Source organism: Carassius carassius, chromosome 37 (genome assembly GCF_963082965.1).
Source record: "Carassius carassius chromosome 37, fCarCar2.1, whole genome shotgun sequence".
Lineage (NCBI taxonomy): Eukaryota > Metazoa > Chordata > Actinopteri > Cypriniformes > Cyprinidae > Carassius > Carassius carassius.
The window spans coordinates 7,064,461-7,080,710 of record NC_081791.1 but is presented as its reverse complement, the minus strand read 5'-3'; the positions used below and the strand labels follow the sequence as shown (position 1 = coordinate 7,080,710).

Genomic DNA, 16,250 nt, shown 5'->3' with positions numbered 1-16,250 from the left:
ACATTTTAATTCAGATTCTGTATATATATATATAAACGGAAAACAAAAACAACGAAAAAAAAAAAACTGCTGGCTGATCTTTTACCTCTGTTAACTAATGACTCATGCAGCCGTTCGCGCGATTGTGATTTTTTTTAAAGTGGAACGTAGGCCTATTTTTACATCACTGAGGGTCATTGACGTCACAATGAAGCGTTCTACAGGTGGAGTTCAGCGTCGAGCCGCACAACTAATCTGATCTAGTGTGGGTCAGTTCAGCGAGAATCCGAGCAGAAGCAAAGATCATCCCGTAAGAAAACACTCGAGTCGATTGCTGATTTTCCAGCGTTTCTCCAGCTCGGGAGTCAGTGGAGCTCAGCTCTAGTGTTCAGTGTTAGTAGATGAGACACTGACAGCTGGAGGAAACACCGATCCTTCAGGAGCAAACCCAGAGGCTTCTCCTGCAGCAGAAGCAGCTATGGAGAACAACCCAACAGGTCAACAACAGACTTCAGATTGTCAAATGTCATTTGACTTATTTTTCACAGGTTTCACACACCAGGAAAATAACTATAAAAAAAATCCTTGATTCAAATAATCAATTTGTTAATTGTTTGTTAACAATGTAATTAATATTTTTTTTAATTCCATTTTGTGAAATAATATAGTATAATATAAAATATAGTACTAATATAGTTTGTTGTGGCATTTCATGTTAAATGTAAATTTTTATTTAGTTTAAATAAAGTCAGCTTAGTAACCATAAATATTTATTTTATTTACAGAAAAAGCATCAAAACACAAGAATAGATTTTGTGCATTCTTCAAAAACACATGGCATGCTGTGAAAAGCGGAGACAAGTGTCGACGTCGAGGCAACAGTGTGGTCCTTCATCAGTCTGTGTCCGACACAGATTCAGCTGATCCTCAGTGTGGTCCGTCCGGCCTCGAACCAGCGGCACATTGGCATCTAGCTGATCCACAGCCAGGCCCGTCCGGCCTTGAGCCAACAGCCCTACAGGAGCAAACTGATCCTCCACCGCGTCCATCCAGCGTCACACCGGTGAACTGTGATGAAGAACCAGCTGAAGGTAGGTCTACTGTCATTTTAATTCTGTCCTGTTTCTCACACTTGTGTCTAGTGACCCTGTAAAGTATGTTTCTTTAACTATTATTTGCAATAGTAGGAAAAAAGTAGGAAAGTTTATTTTTTGTGAACTCTTTCATTTCTGTTATTTATTTATTTATTTTTTAGAAAATCAAACAAACACAAAGAAGAAACACATCTGTGCATTCTTCAAAAGAGCGTGGCGGGCTGTAAAACGTGCAGCAACACAACAGAAAAAGCACAACAAGGTGGCTCCACTTTGTCCACAGCTTGACACAGATTCAGCTGATCTTCAGCTGGATCCAAACGTCCCAGAGTCGACGGCTCTACAGGATCTCACTGATCTTCAGCCAGATCCAAACGTCCCTGAGTCGATGGCTCTACAGGATCTCACTGATCTTCAGCCAGATCCAAACGTCCCTGAGTCGATGGCTCTACAGGATCTCACTGATCTTCAGCCGAATTCAAACGTCCCTGAGTCGACGGCTCTACAGGATCTCACTGATCTTCAGCCGAATTCAAACGTCCCAGAGTCGACGGCTCTACAGGATCTCACTGATCTTCAGTCGGATCCAAACGTCCCTGAGTCGATGGCTCTACAGGATCTCACTGATCTTCAGCCCGATCCAAACGTCCCAGAGTCGACGGCTCTACAGGATCTCACTGATCTTCAGCCAGATCCAAACGTCCCAGAGTCGACGGCTCTACAGGATCTCACTGATCTTCAGCCAGATCCAAACGTCCCTGAGTCGATGGCTCTACAGGATCTCACTGATCTTCAGCCCGATCCAAACGTCCCAGAGTCGACGGCTCTACAGGATCTCACTGATCTTCAGCCAGATCCAAACGTCCCAGAGTCGACGGCTCTACAGGATCTCACTGATCTTCAGCCAGATCCAAACGTCCCAGAGTCGACGGCTCTACAGGATCTCACTGATCTTCAGCCAGATCCAAACGTCCCTGAATCGACGGCTCTACAGGACCTCACTGATCTTCAGTCGGATCCAAACGTCCCTGAATCGACGGCTCTACAGGAACCAGCTGATCCTCCAGAAGATCCTCAGTCTGGTTCATCTGACCCTGATCAAGATCCAGATGCTTCAGAGATGACAGCTGTCGTAGGAGCATCTGGTCTTGTGCCAGTGGGTCTGCAGGATCCAGCTGATCCTCTTCCAGGCCCATCTGCTCTTGATCCAGTAACCCCAAAATTTCCAGGTGCATCCAAGCATAGACGAATCGCAGATCAAACCCATTTCAGAGCAGCCTGTTTTACCGATCCAACTCCTGGTGAGACTATGTCCACTTGTTAACCTTTTCTTGTTCCTTCACTGATTGTTTCCCATCTGTGTCTAGTTAACCTATAGTCTGTGTGTTTATACACGTATGACTGATTCCTCACACGTTATTCCAAACGTAAAGGATAAATCTAGTGCTCTTGACCAAGTAGTATTATTTTCATTATTGCCTAAAAGTAATTGAAAGAGTCCTGCTGTTAAACGTAGACTTACGGTGCATCCGAAATCACATACTGTCTGAGTAGGTACCTCATTTGAATTTGAACTTACTTTGTATTCAATTTCGGACGCAGCGTTAGTCTCAAACATTGAGCATATTTAGTGTGCATGTATCTGATGTGAACTGGATGTGTTTGTTTATTCAACCACTGCTCTTGGACTTTATGTAAAACTGTGAATCTCATATATTAACAAGCTTTCTTTGTACATTTTTGCAGTTCCCTTTGATGAGATTTATGAAGTGGGAGAAGAGATTGGAGAAGGAGGCTTCGGCACTGTGCATGAGGGGATTTCGAAATTTCTACGTGAGCAGGTAGAATCACCACTTTATTCATCAATGTATTTAGACCATATTGATAAGTGCTTAGAATATAATGCAATTTAAATGGAAATATTTGTGATAATGACAATGTTACTCTGGACCACTAAACATTAAGTCACACAAGCATATTTGTAGCGATAGCCAACCTAATTTTGATCCATTCTATGAAAATATTTTGTGAATTTATCACCGTAAATATATCAAAACTTAGTAATATGCATTGCTAAGAACTTCATTTGGACAACTTTAAAGGCAGTTTTCTCCATATTTAGATTTTTTACAACCTCAGATTCCAGATTTTAAATAGTTGTATCTCAGCCAAATATTGTCCTCCTTTACAAACCATACATCAACATGAAGCTTATTTATTCAGCTTTCAGATGATTTATAAGTGTCAATAAAAAATAATATACTATTTTGACTGGTTTTGTGGTTCAGGGTCACACATGTATATAATTAATGTTAATTTACAGATTCAATATGTTCAGTTTACCCATCAGTTACATCTATTGCACTTATAAATGTATTTATTAATTTGTTTGATTTTTCATTTATTCAATATATGTATTTTTTGCAGGTTGCCATCAAATTCATCCCCAAGTGTGAAACAGACCGGTATATTGAAATAGTAAGTTATCATAACAATGTACACATTTAAATACAAACTACATAAATTTAATAATTTAATAGAAATTAAAACGCAGATACAATTGAAATGTGATATTGAACTCTTAATTACTAAACTCTCTTTTCTGAAGCCTGGCTGTTCAAAGCCGCTGTTTGCAGAAGTGGCTCTAAACTTGCTGCTGAAACGGCCTCCGTTAAGCCCCTACATTGTGCACATGCTGGAATGGTTTGAAGAGGACGATCAGTTCATCCTGATCCTGGAATATCCACAACCCTGCAAGGACTTGCTCAAATTCATGGTTAACAATATGCAGCGAGTGAACGAATCACAGACTCGTAGGCTGATGTACCAAGCGGTGCTCGGGGCCAAGCACTGTCTTGACCGAGGCGTCTTCCACCGTGACATTAAGTTGAATAACTTTCTGATCAACACAAAGACTAACCAAGTCAAACTGATAGACTTTGGCTGCGGTGACCTCGTGAAAACATCAGGGTACTTGGGTGATTTTACAGGTGAATTTGACGTTTTGTGTTACTGTTGCAGTAAGGCCTAAGAGAAGCCAAACTTTTGTGTAGTGATTTAATAATAACAAGGAACTGATGTGTGAAAATGGACATTTGGTCGAGCTAATGATGACTTTTGTAGGCAAAATGTTTGCTCAACCTGAATGAATCTTTTGTGTTTATGAACAGGAGTCTGCCCACCTGAATACTACAAGGACTTAAAATACGAAGCAGGGCCAACAACCGTCTGGTCTCTGGGCATAATGATGTACACAATGGTGTGCAGATGTCAGCCCTTTAAAAGTCTAGAAGACATGATGCATGGCAGTTTGAGTTTTAACATCAGCATTTCCACAGGTGTGAGAGAACAATGTGACAGTAACATTGTTAAACCCACAAACTATTATACATGCTACATATTTCAGAAGCTATCTTCACACTTGACAACATTAGCAAGTTACATAGACATAAGAGAACATGACTAACCAATGAAAAACTTGAACAGAATTGCAGGATTTGATAAGCCGCTGCCTGGCTTATCACCCAACCGAGAGAGCAACTATTGAGGAGATCCTACAGCATGAATGGTTTCATCAGGGACAGATGTTAGGAGTAGCACAGGATCAGATAGTAACAGGTAGGATCAGATAACTTAGGAGGGAAGGCAGATGATGACAGAAATCCCTCTTCTGAAAATTGCTGTCACAAGTTTCAACTTTACATTTATTCATCTTTACATGTATTCATTCAGCAGATGCCCCAAATTGGCCCCGGTGAGGAAAAACTGCACAAACCATTCAGTAAAGTCTACAGAGCAGCAAGCTTGGTGGGCAATATTGGAAACTAAAAGCCCTGATATACTTCAAACGAAGTTCGTTTTCGTTCTTCATTTCGGAGCAAAAAGAAGTTCGAAAAGGCTATAGGGGATACAACGATGAAGTGTAGGTAATCTTGGTGTGAGACAGGCACCAATGGTCAGAATATTATAGCCAAAAGAATAATGATTAGCAGCAGTTCATAGTCAAGTATCATGTTTGCAATAAAAAATAACCATAATCACTCCTTTATGGGAAGTGTGAATGTCTCATACTCTGTAAACTTTAGCATGATGTGGGAAAAACATATTGGAGTCAGTTTATTACTTTATTTTATTAGTGTTCATTTAACTGCATAAATTGATATACCTTTTTTATTTTATGTGGTGTCATGATTTACTTTTGATAAAACAAAGGTTTATTATTGTATATTCGTTTGGCATTTCATCTACTGTATACCCTTTAAATTCACTTATTGAAAGAACAACAGCAGCAGTATGGTGTAATATTTATATCTTTACTCTTTTCTTTCATTCTTTTCATGGCTTTGGAAAACTTATCTTGGATGTTTCTCTGCGTCGCGTTTTGCATAACCCCGGGTCGTCAGCACGAAGCTTCATTGCTATTGCTTTCTAGGAATTAAATACTTTCTCTGAATCTTTAAAGTACAGGTACAGATATATTTGTTTAGCTCAGCTATTCTACACTCCAGTGTATTGAGAAGAGGTTGCTCTACTGTAGGAGCTCCGCAAAATGAGGAACGAATTGAGAAAAAGAAATTGCAGGTCAAAAAAGGGTTTCAGAACACACCCACAGACTGTAAACGCCATGGACCCATCGAATCTCAAATGTATTTGAAAAGGTACTTAGCAAATATAACGGATAAAAAGGTAGAGAATAATTAGTCAATTTAGTGCACAAAACAGGAAAACTGAAGTCAGCTTATGCTGCTAGATCACAAAGACAGTCCCCATCAGACCCGACCCGCACCAGAAATCAAATCAGTTAAGCCAATCACATTAGACACACTTTTTTCGAATTTTATTGCCAGGTCATACAGAAGTTATTTATGGAAAACTCTTTTTAAAAGATATTAGTTTTTTATATATTTTATATTAATTTTGATCAATGTTTTATCAATCAATTGCCCGTATTTAATTAATAGGAAGCAAATATATAGCAGACAATGTAATAACCTTAGTGTAATTGACAGAATGACTAAAAAATATTTTGCTACCTAAAAGTTAAATATTTTTTGTGTCACGCATGCATGCATGTCTATTTCCCTCATATTAAATATAAACGCATGTGGACTGATATTTTTCCAATGTCTGGACTCCTTTATTAATGGAGTAGCCCATTTAAACAGACGTTTAAATATATTGGTATTAAATGCATTTTCTGAGAATTTATATTTCACGTTTTTACTGCAAATGTCGAAATACGTGCTCTTTGGTCCATCAGTGCTTGAGTCACTGATCACATTAGAATAAAATATCTCATAATAAAATACACAAATAGACTGATTTATGAATGTATACGCATAGTTCTCATCAGTCGGAAATACAGATAAACGCTTTCATTTGTTGTATTTTGGATCCTGAAAGAAAACAGAACAACAAAAGAGCGAATCATACCACCGTCTGAGGTTGTGCTTCAAGTCGAACGGTTCAGCCGAGCATCGAGAGAGGCGGATCTGCGCCACAGCGCACATGTGAATGAGTATGACGGCAAATCAATGCCAATAATAACCGAGCATACAACTGATGCTTGCACGCGCGGTAAATCACTTCCGCGAGAGGAAAACTAAATCGGACGCCAGAAAACGGAAGCCCGCGAGCTCATTTCAAACTCCCGCGCGCGCGTGACATGTCCTCTGCGCGCAATTCAAGCCCTCGCGCGCGCACGGTCATTCCCCGCCCACATCCTCGCGCTCGATCTTCTCACCTCGATCTATCCGGTGAATTTGACACAGCTGATAAAAAACACAATTAGTTTTTCTAATGTCCAAATCAAACTTCCAAACTTAATGATAGGAGAATTAAACATTACGGACAAAAAATGTGACAACAAATATTTAAATAAAGCTTTCAAAGGATATATATATCATGATTATGATAGGAAGACAAAACTTAAAATATTAGATAATCCAACGATTGCAAAAAAAACATTGGAAATTTATAAAATGGCCAATTGCACCCAAAGTAAAAGAAATGCAATTTAAAATTCTTAATAACTACTATCCATCTGCGGAGACACTGAGGGGTAGATTTGGTTTTGAAGTTGACCCTTGCGACTTTTGTCATGAAAACCCAGAACGAACTGAGCATTTATTCTTCCTTTGCTCAGTTAGTAGGAAGTTTTGGCAGGATGTCCAAAGATGGTTAAAAAATAAAATTAGCGAACTTGAACAATTTACAATAGAATATATTCTTATTTATAATTCTAAACTGACGAGGGATCTTTCACTTTTGATTAACCATATCATAATTATGGCTAAATACCACATTCACATAAGTAAATGGAAAAAAACAATTACCAAATGTAAACTGTTTTAAAAATGAATTTCGTATGTTATTATCCTCCTTGAACCTTGTAAAAAATTCTAAAACTGTAGAAGCTATTTGCTATGCTGCTGAAATGTTTTTGATCCTGACACATATTTTATTTCGTGAACAATGCCTTATTTTATTTATTTATTTTTAATTTTTTTTCATTGTCAAATCTGTATTTTGTTGATGCCTTGCCCGGTTTTCTTATGCTGTTGTCTCCACGAGAGTTTGTAATAAACACTATTTAAAAAAAAAAAAAAAAAAAAAAAAAAAAGATCTTCTCACCTCTGCTCACGCGAACAATTTTATTTTTGTCAGTCGTGGGGCGGGGCTTGCTGTTTTAGTTGTTATCTCAAATGTCATTGGTTATTCCCCTTTTCCTGAAGTCAGTATTGGATGCCTGTTAGAAGATTATTAATATTTGTAATAATAATAATATTAATAATTAATAATAATATTAATATTATAATATATATATATATATATATATATATATATATATATATAATAACAATAATATTAATATTGACTTGACACATGACTTCATCAGTGGACCAGATACATGTGAGTTATCATTTCATTGTTTTATTTATTTTTGTCTTTATTTAATGTCATTTAATGCATTGTTCATAGAGTAGATCTTTTCTAGATACTTGATTAACTGGAAGTCTTCTGATTGCAGTCTTGTGATAAGAGACACACATACTGTATTATCCCTTTTTACAGACTGTAATGATGCACACAAGTAAAGTAAAGAAAAAAGCATTTGAATTTTTTTATTTTATTTTTTTTTCAGAAATGTATTGCTTTTTTTTTTTTTAAATCAGGGTCAAGGGAGACCAAGGACTGGAGGATCGTCAGGTTCATGTTTTCTTCAAGAGGCACGGACCTACATAGTTTCATATCTGGTAAAAGTGTCCATAATCAAAGGTAAAGTACAGTTGTCTGAAATTTCATTTAGTCCTAAATTTAGTAACTTTAGTTATCTGTAGGTAGCTTTAAATGTCACTTTTATGTAACAAAATATCTTACAATTATTAATAAATAACTGATCTGTTTTTAAACCTGTTTCTAATATTGACTGCATTTGGTGTGATGTCAGAATCAAGGACTCAGACATGCTGACTTATTGAGGACCTGTTTAGTGTATGGCAAACTTTTCTCTCAAGCATCCAGGCAGACTTGGACACATTTGCAGAAGCCTGGACTCTTCATGCACTCTCCTCAGAAGGCAGTCGAAGCTCAGAGCAGTGTGTGGCACATTGGACTGATACACACAAAATGTACTAATCTGAGAGATATGAGGTATTGAGACCCTGCTTTCATTACCGTACTCTGTCTTCACACTGCTGTTCATGCATACATGTATGTCCAAGTGAATTTTTAACTATGTATTTAACTGCTAAATCATTAAGATATTGAAGAGCTAAATTTAGATGTTGATATAGCAGCTTCTCATGATGCCTGTGAAGATGTATATTTACATTTAGTCATTTAGCAGACACTTATCCAAAGTGGCAATGGAAGAAATTAAAATCAACAAAAGAGCAATAATACATAAGTGCTATAACAAGTCACAGTTAGGTTGACGCAGTGCACATAGCAAGTTAAATATATATATATAATAAAAAGAAAACAAGAACAAGCTAGTGTTAGAGGCCTTTTTTGCATTTTGTTAATTCTATAATAAATATAAAAAAATAGAATACAAGATTAGAGAAGCTAGTAGCTAGAAGCTAGATTTCAGAGCAGTTGTTCAAGAATGTTAATTCTCTATGAGTTTGGATGGGTTGAGGACACTCAAACACCTGCTGAATTCAACTGGTGCTAATTTTCCTGTCAAAGAACTGCATTTGCTTTGTCAGGTTTTTTTCTACAAATATGGGGTAAAAAATTTAAATAAAATTTAATCAGAGCTATGACCCAGTCTAGATATGGCTCTTTGATGTCTTGAAGATTAAGCAGTTAAATACATAATTAAAAATCCACTTAGATAAACACATAAACAGCAGTGTGCTGAAAGGGTAACTAAAACAGGGTCACCATACCTCATATCTATTTACCTTTGATTATGGACACTTTTACCAGATATGACACTATGTTGTGCCTCTTGAAGAAAACATGAACCTGGCGATCTGTACATCCTCCAGTCCTTGGTCTCCCTTGGCCCTGATTTCAAAGAAAATTCAAATTCATTTTTTTCTTTATTGTACTTGCCTTGACAGTATGCCAATTTTCTGGACTGCTTCTGACAATAATTGGTATGATGTCGAGGCCGGGTTGTTATTTGCTGCATTCATGTACACGACCTGCAATTACTAAGGGAAAAAAAATAATGCAACAAAAAGAACATAAGTAAATACATTGGGATTGAATGTATTACAAGTTTCTTTTCAATAAACAGGAATCGATTTTCATAAACATCATAGTGGACTGATCTTGATAGTAGATGACTAGTAACACTGTAAATCAAATGCAAACATTTGAACACAGACTAAACTAACCTTCAAATAAACTTCACTGTCATTCCTTCAGCTTTATGTGTGTGTGTGTGTGCATCATTACAGTTTGTAAAAAGAGTTAATATGTGTATCTCTTATCACAAGACTGCAATCAGAAGACTTCCAGTTAATCAAGTATCTAGAAAAGATCTACTCTATGAACAATGCATTAAATGACATTAAATAAAGACAAAAATAAATAAAACAATGAAATGATAACTCACATGTATCTGGTCCACTGATGAAGTCGTGTCAAGTCAAGTGAATTATTAATCATCTTCTAACAGGCATCCAATACTGACTTCAGGAAAAGGGGAATAACCAATGACATTTGAGATAAAAACTAAAACAGCAAGCCCCGCCCCACGACTGACAAAAATAAATTTGTTCGCGCGAGGATGTGGGGAATGACCATGCGCGCGCAAGGGCTTGTATTGCGCGCGAGGGCTTGAATTGCGCGCAGAGGACATGTCACGCACGCGCGGGAGTTTGAAATTAGCTCGCAGGGTCCCGTTTCCTCGCGTCCGATTTAGTTTTCCTCTCGCGGAAGTGATTTACCGCGCGCGCAAGCATCAGTTGTATGCTCGGTTATTATTGGCATTGATTTGCCGTCAAATGTGTTAGCTATGGAATGAAATATCTGATATTCCGATTGTCAAATACATGCAAGTGGAAGTATATTGTTGTTTAAACACCTTTGCGCTGAATGCGTGATATAATTTTATGACACAAATTTTGGAATAGACTTAGGCCTAAATCAAACACATTTTAATTCAGATTCTGTATATATATATATAAACGGAAAACAAAAACAACGAAAAAAAAAAAACTGCTGGCTGATCTTTTACCTCTGTTAACTAATGACTCATGCAGCCGTTCGCGCGATTGTGATTTTTTTTAAAGTGGAACGTAGGCCTATTTTTACATCACTGAGGGTCATTGACGTCACAATGAAGCGTTCTACAGGTGGAGTTCAGCGTCGAGCCGCACAACTAATCTGATCTAGTGTGGGTCAGTTCAGCGAGAATCCGAGCAGAAGCAAAGATCATCCCGTAAGAAAACACTCGAGTCGATTGCTGATTTTCCAGCGTTTCTCCAGCTCGGGAGTCAGTGGAGCTCAGCTCTAGTGTTCAGTGTTAGTAGATGAGACACTGACAGCTGGAGGAAACACCGATCCTTCAGGAGCAAACCCAGAGGCTTCTCCTGCAGCAGAAGCAGCTATGGAGAACAACCCAACAGGTCAACAACAGACTTCAGATTGTCAAATGTCATTTGACTTATTTTTCACAGGTTTCACACACCAGGAAAATAACTATAAAAAAAATCCTTGATTCAAATAATCAATTTGTTAATTGTTTGTTAACAATGTAATTAATATTTTTTTTAATTCCATTTTGTGAAATAATATAGTATAATATAAAATATAGTACTAATATAGTTTGTTGTGGCATTTCATGTTAAATGTAAATTTTTATTTAGTTTAAATAAAGTCAGCTTAGTAACCATAAATATTTATTTTATTTACAGAAAAAGCATCAAAACACAAGAATAGATTTTGTGCATTCTTCAAAAACACATGGCATGCTGTGAAAAGCGGAGACAAGTGTCGACGTCGAGGCAACAGTGTGGTCCTTCATCAGTCTGTGTCCGACACAGATTCAGCTGATCCTCAGTGTGGTCCGTCCGGCCTCGAACCAGCGGCACATTGGCATCTAGCTGATCCACAGCCAGGCCCGTCCGGCCTTGAGCCAACAGCCCTACAGGAGCAAACTGATCCTCCACCGCGTCCATCCAGCGTCACACCGGTGAACTGTGATGAAGAACCAGCTGAAGGTAGGTCTACTGTCATTTTAATTCTGTCCTGTTTCTCACACTTGTGTCTAGTGACCCTGTAAAGTATGTTTCTTTAACTATTATTTGCAATAGTAGGAAAAAAGTAGGAAAGTTTATTTTTTGTGAACTCTTTCATTTCTGTTATTTATTTATTTATTTTTTAGAAAATCAAACAAACACAAAGAAGAAACACATCTGTGCATTCTTCAAAAGAGCGTGGCGGGCTGTAAAACGTGCAGCAACACAACAGAAAAAGCACAACAAGGTGGCTCCACTTTGTCCACAGCTTGACACAGATTCAGCTGATCTTCAGCTGGATCCAAACGTCCCAGAGTCGACGGCTCTACAGGATCTCACTGATCTTCAGCCAGATCCAAACGTCCCTGAGTCGATGGCTCTACAGGATCTCACTGATCTTCAGCCAGATCCAAACGTCCCAGAGTCGACGGCTCTACAGGATCTCACTGATCTTCAGCCAGATCCAAACGTCCCAGAGTCGACGGCTCTACAGGATCTCACTGATCTTCAGCCAGATCCAAACGTCCCTGAGTCGATGGCTCTACAGGATCTCACTGATCTTCAGCCCGATCCAAACGTCCCAGAGTCGACGGCTCTACAGGATCTCACTGATCTTCAGCCAGATCCAAACGTCCCAGAGTCGACGGCTCTACAGGATCTCACTGATCTTCAGCCAGATCCAAACGTCCCAGAGTCGACGGCTCTACAGGATCTCACTGATCTTCAGCCAGATCCAAACGTCCCAGAGTCGACGGCTCTACAGGATCTCACTGATCTTCAGCCAGATCCAAACGTCCCAGAGTCGACGGCTCTACAGGATCTCACTGATCTTCAGCCAGATCCAAACGTCCCAGAGTCGACGGCTCTACAGGATCTCACTGATCTTCAGCCAGATCCAAACGTCCCTGAATCGACGGCTCTACAGGACCTCACTGATCTTCAGTCGGATCCAAACGTCCCTGAATCGACGGCTCTACAGGAACCAGCTGATCCTCCAGAAGATCCTCAGTCTGGTTCATCTGACCCTGATCAAGATCCAGATGCTTCAGAGATGACAGCTGTCGTAGGAGCATCTGGTCTTGTGCCAGTGGGTCTGCAGGATCCAGCTGATCCTCTTCCAGGCCCATCTGCTCTTGATCCAGTAACCCCAAAATTTCCAGGTGCATCCAAGCATAGACGAATCGCAGATCAAACCCATTTCAGAGCAGCCTGTTTTATCGATCCAACTCCTGGTGAGACTATGTCCACTTGTTAACCTTTTCTTGTTCCTTCACTGATTGTTTCCCATCTGTGTCTAGTTAACCTATAGTCTGTGTGTTTATACACGTATGACTGATTCCTCACACGTTATTCCAAACGTAAAGGATAAATCTAGTGCTCTTGACCAAGTAGTATTATTTTCATTATTGCCTAAAAGTAATTGAAAGAGTCCTGCTGTTAAACGTAGACTTACGGTGCATCCGAAATCACATACTGTCTGAGTAGGTACCTCATTTGAATTTGAACTTACTTTGTATTCAATTTCGGACGCAGCGTTAGTCTCAAACATTGAGCATATTTAGTGTGCATGTATCTGATGTGAACTGGATGTGTTTGTTTATTCAACCACTGCTCTTGGACTTTATGTAAAACTGTGAATCTCATATATTAACAAGCTTTCTTTGTACATTTTTGCAGTTCCCTTTGATGAGATTTATGAAGTGGGAGAAGAGATTGGAGAAGGAGGCTTCGGCACTGTGCATGAGGGGATTTCGAAATTTCTACGTGAGCAGGTAGAATCACCACTTTATTCATCAATGTATTTAGACCATATTGATAAGTGCTTAGAATATAATGCAATTTAAATGGAAATATTTGTGATAATGACAATGTTACTCTGGACCACTAAACATTAAGTCACACAAGCATATTTGTAGCGATAGCCAACCTAATTTTGATCCATTCTATGAAAATATTTTGTGAATTTATCACCGTAAATATATCAAAACTTAGTAATATGCATTGCTAAGAACTTCATTTGGACAACTTTAAAGGCAGTTTTCTCCATATTTAGATTTTTTACAACCTCAGATTCCAGATTTTAAATAGTTGTATCTCAGCCAAATATTGTCCTCCTTTACAAACCATACATCAACATGAAGCTTATTTATTCAGCTTTCAGATGATTTATAAGTGTCAATAAAAAATAATATACTATTTTGACTGGTTTTGTGGTTCAGGGTCACACATGTATATAATTAATGTTAATTTACAGATTCAATATGTTCAGTTTACCCATCAGTTACATCTATTGCACTTATAAATGTATTTATTAATTTGTTTGATTTTTCATTTATTCAATATATGTATTTTTTGCAGGTTGCCATCAAATTCATCCCCAAGTGTGAAACAGACCGGTATATTGAAATAGTAAGTTATCATAACAATGTACACATTTAAATACAAACTACATAAATTTAATAATTTAATAGAAATTAAAACGCAGATACAATTGAAATGTGATATTGAACTCTTAATTACTAAACTCTCTTTTCTGAAGCCTGGCTGTTCAAAGCCGCTGTTTGCAGAAGTGGCTCTAAACTTGCTGCTGAAACGGCCTCCGTTAAGCCCCTACATTGTGCACATGCTGGAATGGTTTGAAGAGGACGATCAGTTCATCCTGATCCTGGAATATCCACAACCCTGCAAGGACTTGCTCAAATTCATGGTTAACAATATGCAGCGAGTGAACGAATCACAGACTCGTAGGCTGATGTACCAAGCGGTGCTCGGGGCCAAGCACTGTCTTGACCGAGGCGTCTTCCACCGTGACATTAAGTTGAATAACTTTCTGATCAACACAAAGACTAACCAAGTCAAACTGATAGACTTTGGCTGCGGTGACCTCGTGAAAACATCAGGGTACTTGGGTGATTTTACAGGTGAATTTGACGTTTTGTGTTACTGTTGCAGTAAGGCCTAAGAGAAGCCAAACTTTTGTGTAGTGATTTAATAATAACAAGGAACTGATGTGTGAAAATGGACATTTGGTCGAGCTAATGATGACTTTTGTAGGCAAAATGTTTGCTCAACCTGAATGAATCTTTTGTGTTTATGAACAGGAGTCTGCCCACCTGAATACTACAAGGACTTAAAATACGAAGCAGGGCCAACAACCGTCTGGTCTCTGGGCATAATGATGTACACAATGGTGTGCAGATGTCAGCCCTTTAAAAGTCTAGAAGACATGATGCATGGCAGTTTGAGTTTTAACATCAGCATTTCCACAGGTGTGAGAGAACAATGTGACAGTAACATTGTTAAACCCACAAACTATTATACATGCTACATATTTCAGAAGCTATCTTCACACTTGACAACATTAGCAAGTTACATAGACATAAGAGAACATGACTAACCAATGAAAAACTTGAACAGAATTGCAGGATTTGATAAGCCGCTGCCTGGCTTATCACCCAACCGAGAGAGCAACTATTGAGGAGATCCTACAGCATGAATGGTTTCATCAGGGACAGATGTTAGGAGTAGCACAGGATCAGATAGTAACAGGTAGGATCAGATAACTTAGGAGGGAAGGCAGATGATGACAGAAATCCCTCTTCTGAAAATTGCTGTCACAAGTTTCAACTTTACATTTATTCATCTTTACATGTATTCATTCAGCAGATGCCCCAAATTGGCCCCGGTGAGGAAAAACTGCACAAACCATTCAGTAAAGTCTACAGAGCAGCAAGCTTGGTGGGCAATATTGGAAACTAAAAGCCCCGATATACTTCAAACGAAGTTCGTTTTCATTCTTCGTTTCGGAGCAAAAAGAAGTTCGAAAAGGCTGAGTGACAATATACTGTTAACGAACTTTTCAACACCGTTGAACACCCGTGCTGCTGGAGGTGGGGTGTAGATTGATGTAAACATGTCACAACGCTCACGCCTATCCCCTAAACAAAACAACGATGAAATGAAGAAGTGTAGGTGTGAGACAGGCCCCAATGGTCAGAATATTATAGACAAGATAATAATGATTATCAGCCGTTCATATTCAAGTATCATGTTTACAATACAAAAGAACCATCCCATAATCAGTCCTATGTGGGAAGTGTGAATGGCTCAGTTTGAAAACTTTAGCACGATGTGGAAAAAATATATATTGGAGTCAGTTTGTTACTTTATTTTATTAGTGTTCATTTATTTCATTAAACTGGATAAATTGTTACACCTTGTTTATATTTTATGTGGTGTCATGATTTCCTTTTTTTTTTTAAAGCTTTATTATTGTATATTCGTTTGGCATTTCATCTACTGTATACACTTTAAATTCGCTTACTGAAAAAACAACAGCAGCAGTATGGTGTAACATTTATTTCTTTACTCTTTCCTTTCATTCTTTTCATGGCTTTGGAAAACTTATCTCGGTTGTTCTTATCTCTTGGTTCCTGAATCCAAGATGTCATATTCAGCTCCTTTTTTTCCAGATTCA

General features: G+C 38.3%; 1 protein-coding gene across 1 annotated transcript; it reads left to right on the top strand.

Moving 5' to 3' along the window:
- Positions 1 to 1,461: 1,461 nt before the first annotated feature.
- LOC132118645 (uncharacterized) lies at positions 1,462 to 15,598 on the top strand. The gene is made up of 12 exons (XM_059528618.1): positions 1,462 to 2,374; positions 2,820 to 2,914; positions 3,501 to 3,551; positions 3,682 to 4,081; positions 4,247 to 4,411; positions 4,560 to 4,691; positions 13,451 to 13,545; positions 14,132 to 14,182; positions 14,313 to 14,694; positions 14,875 to 15,042; positions 15,191 to 15,322; positions 15,437 to 15,598. The coding sequence occupies exons 1-12, from the start codon at positions 1,462 to 1,464 to the stop codon at positions 15,460 to 15,462; spliced, it is 2,610 nt and encodes an 869-aa protein (XP_059384601.1). The 3' UTR covers positions 15,463 to 15,598.
- Positions 15,599 to 16,250: the final 652 nt, after the last annotated feature.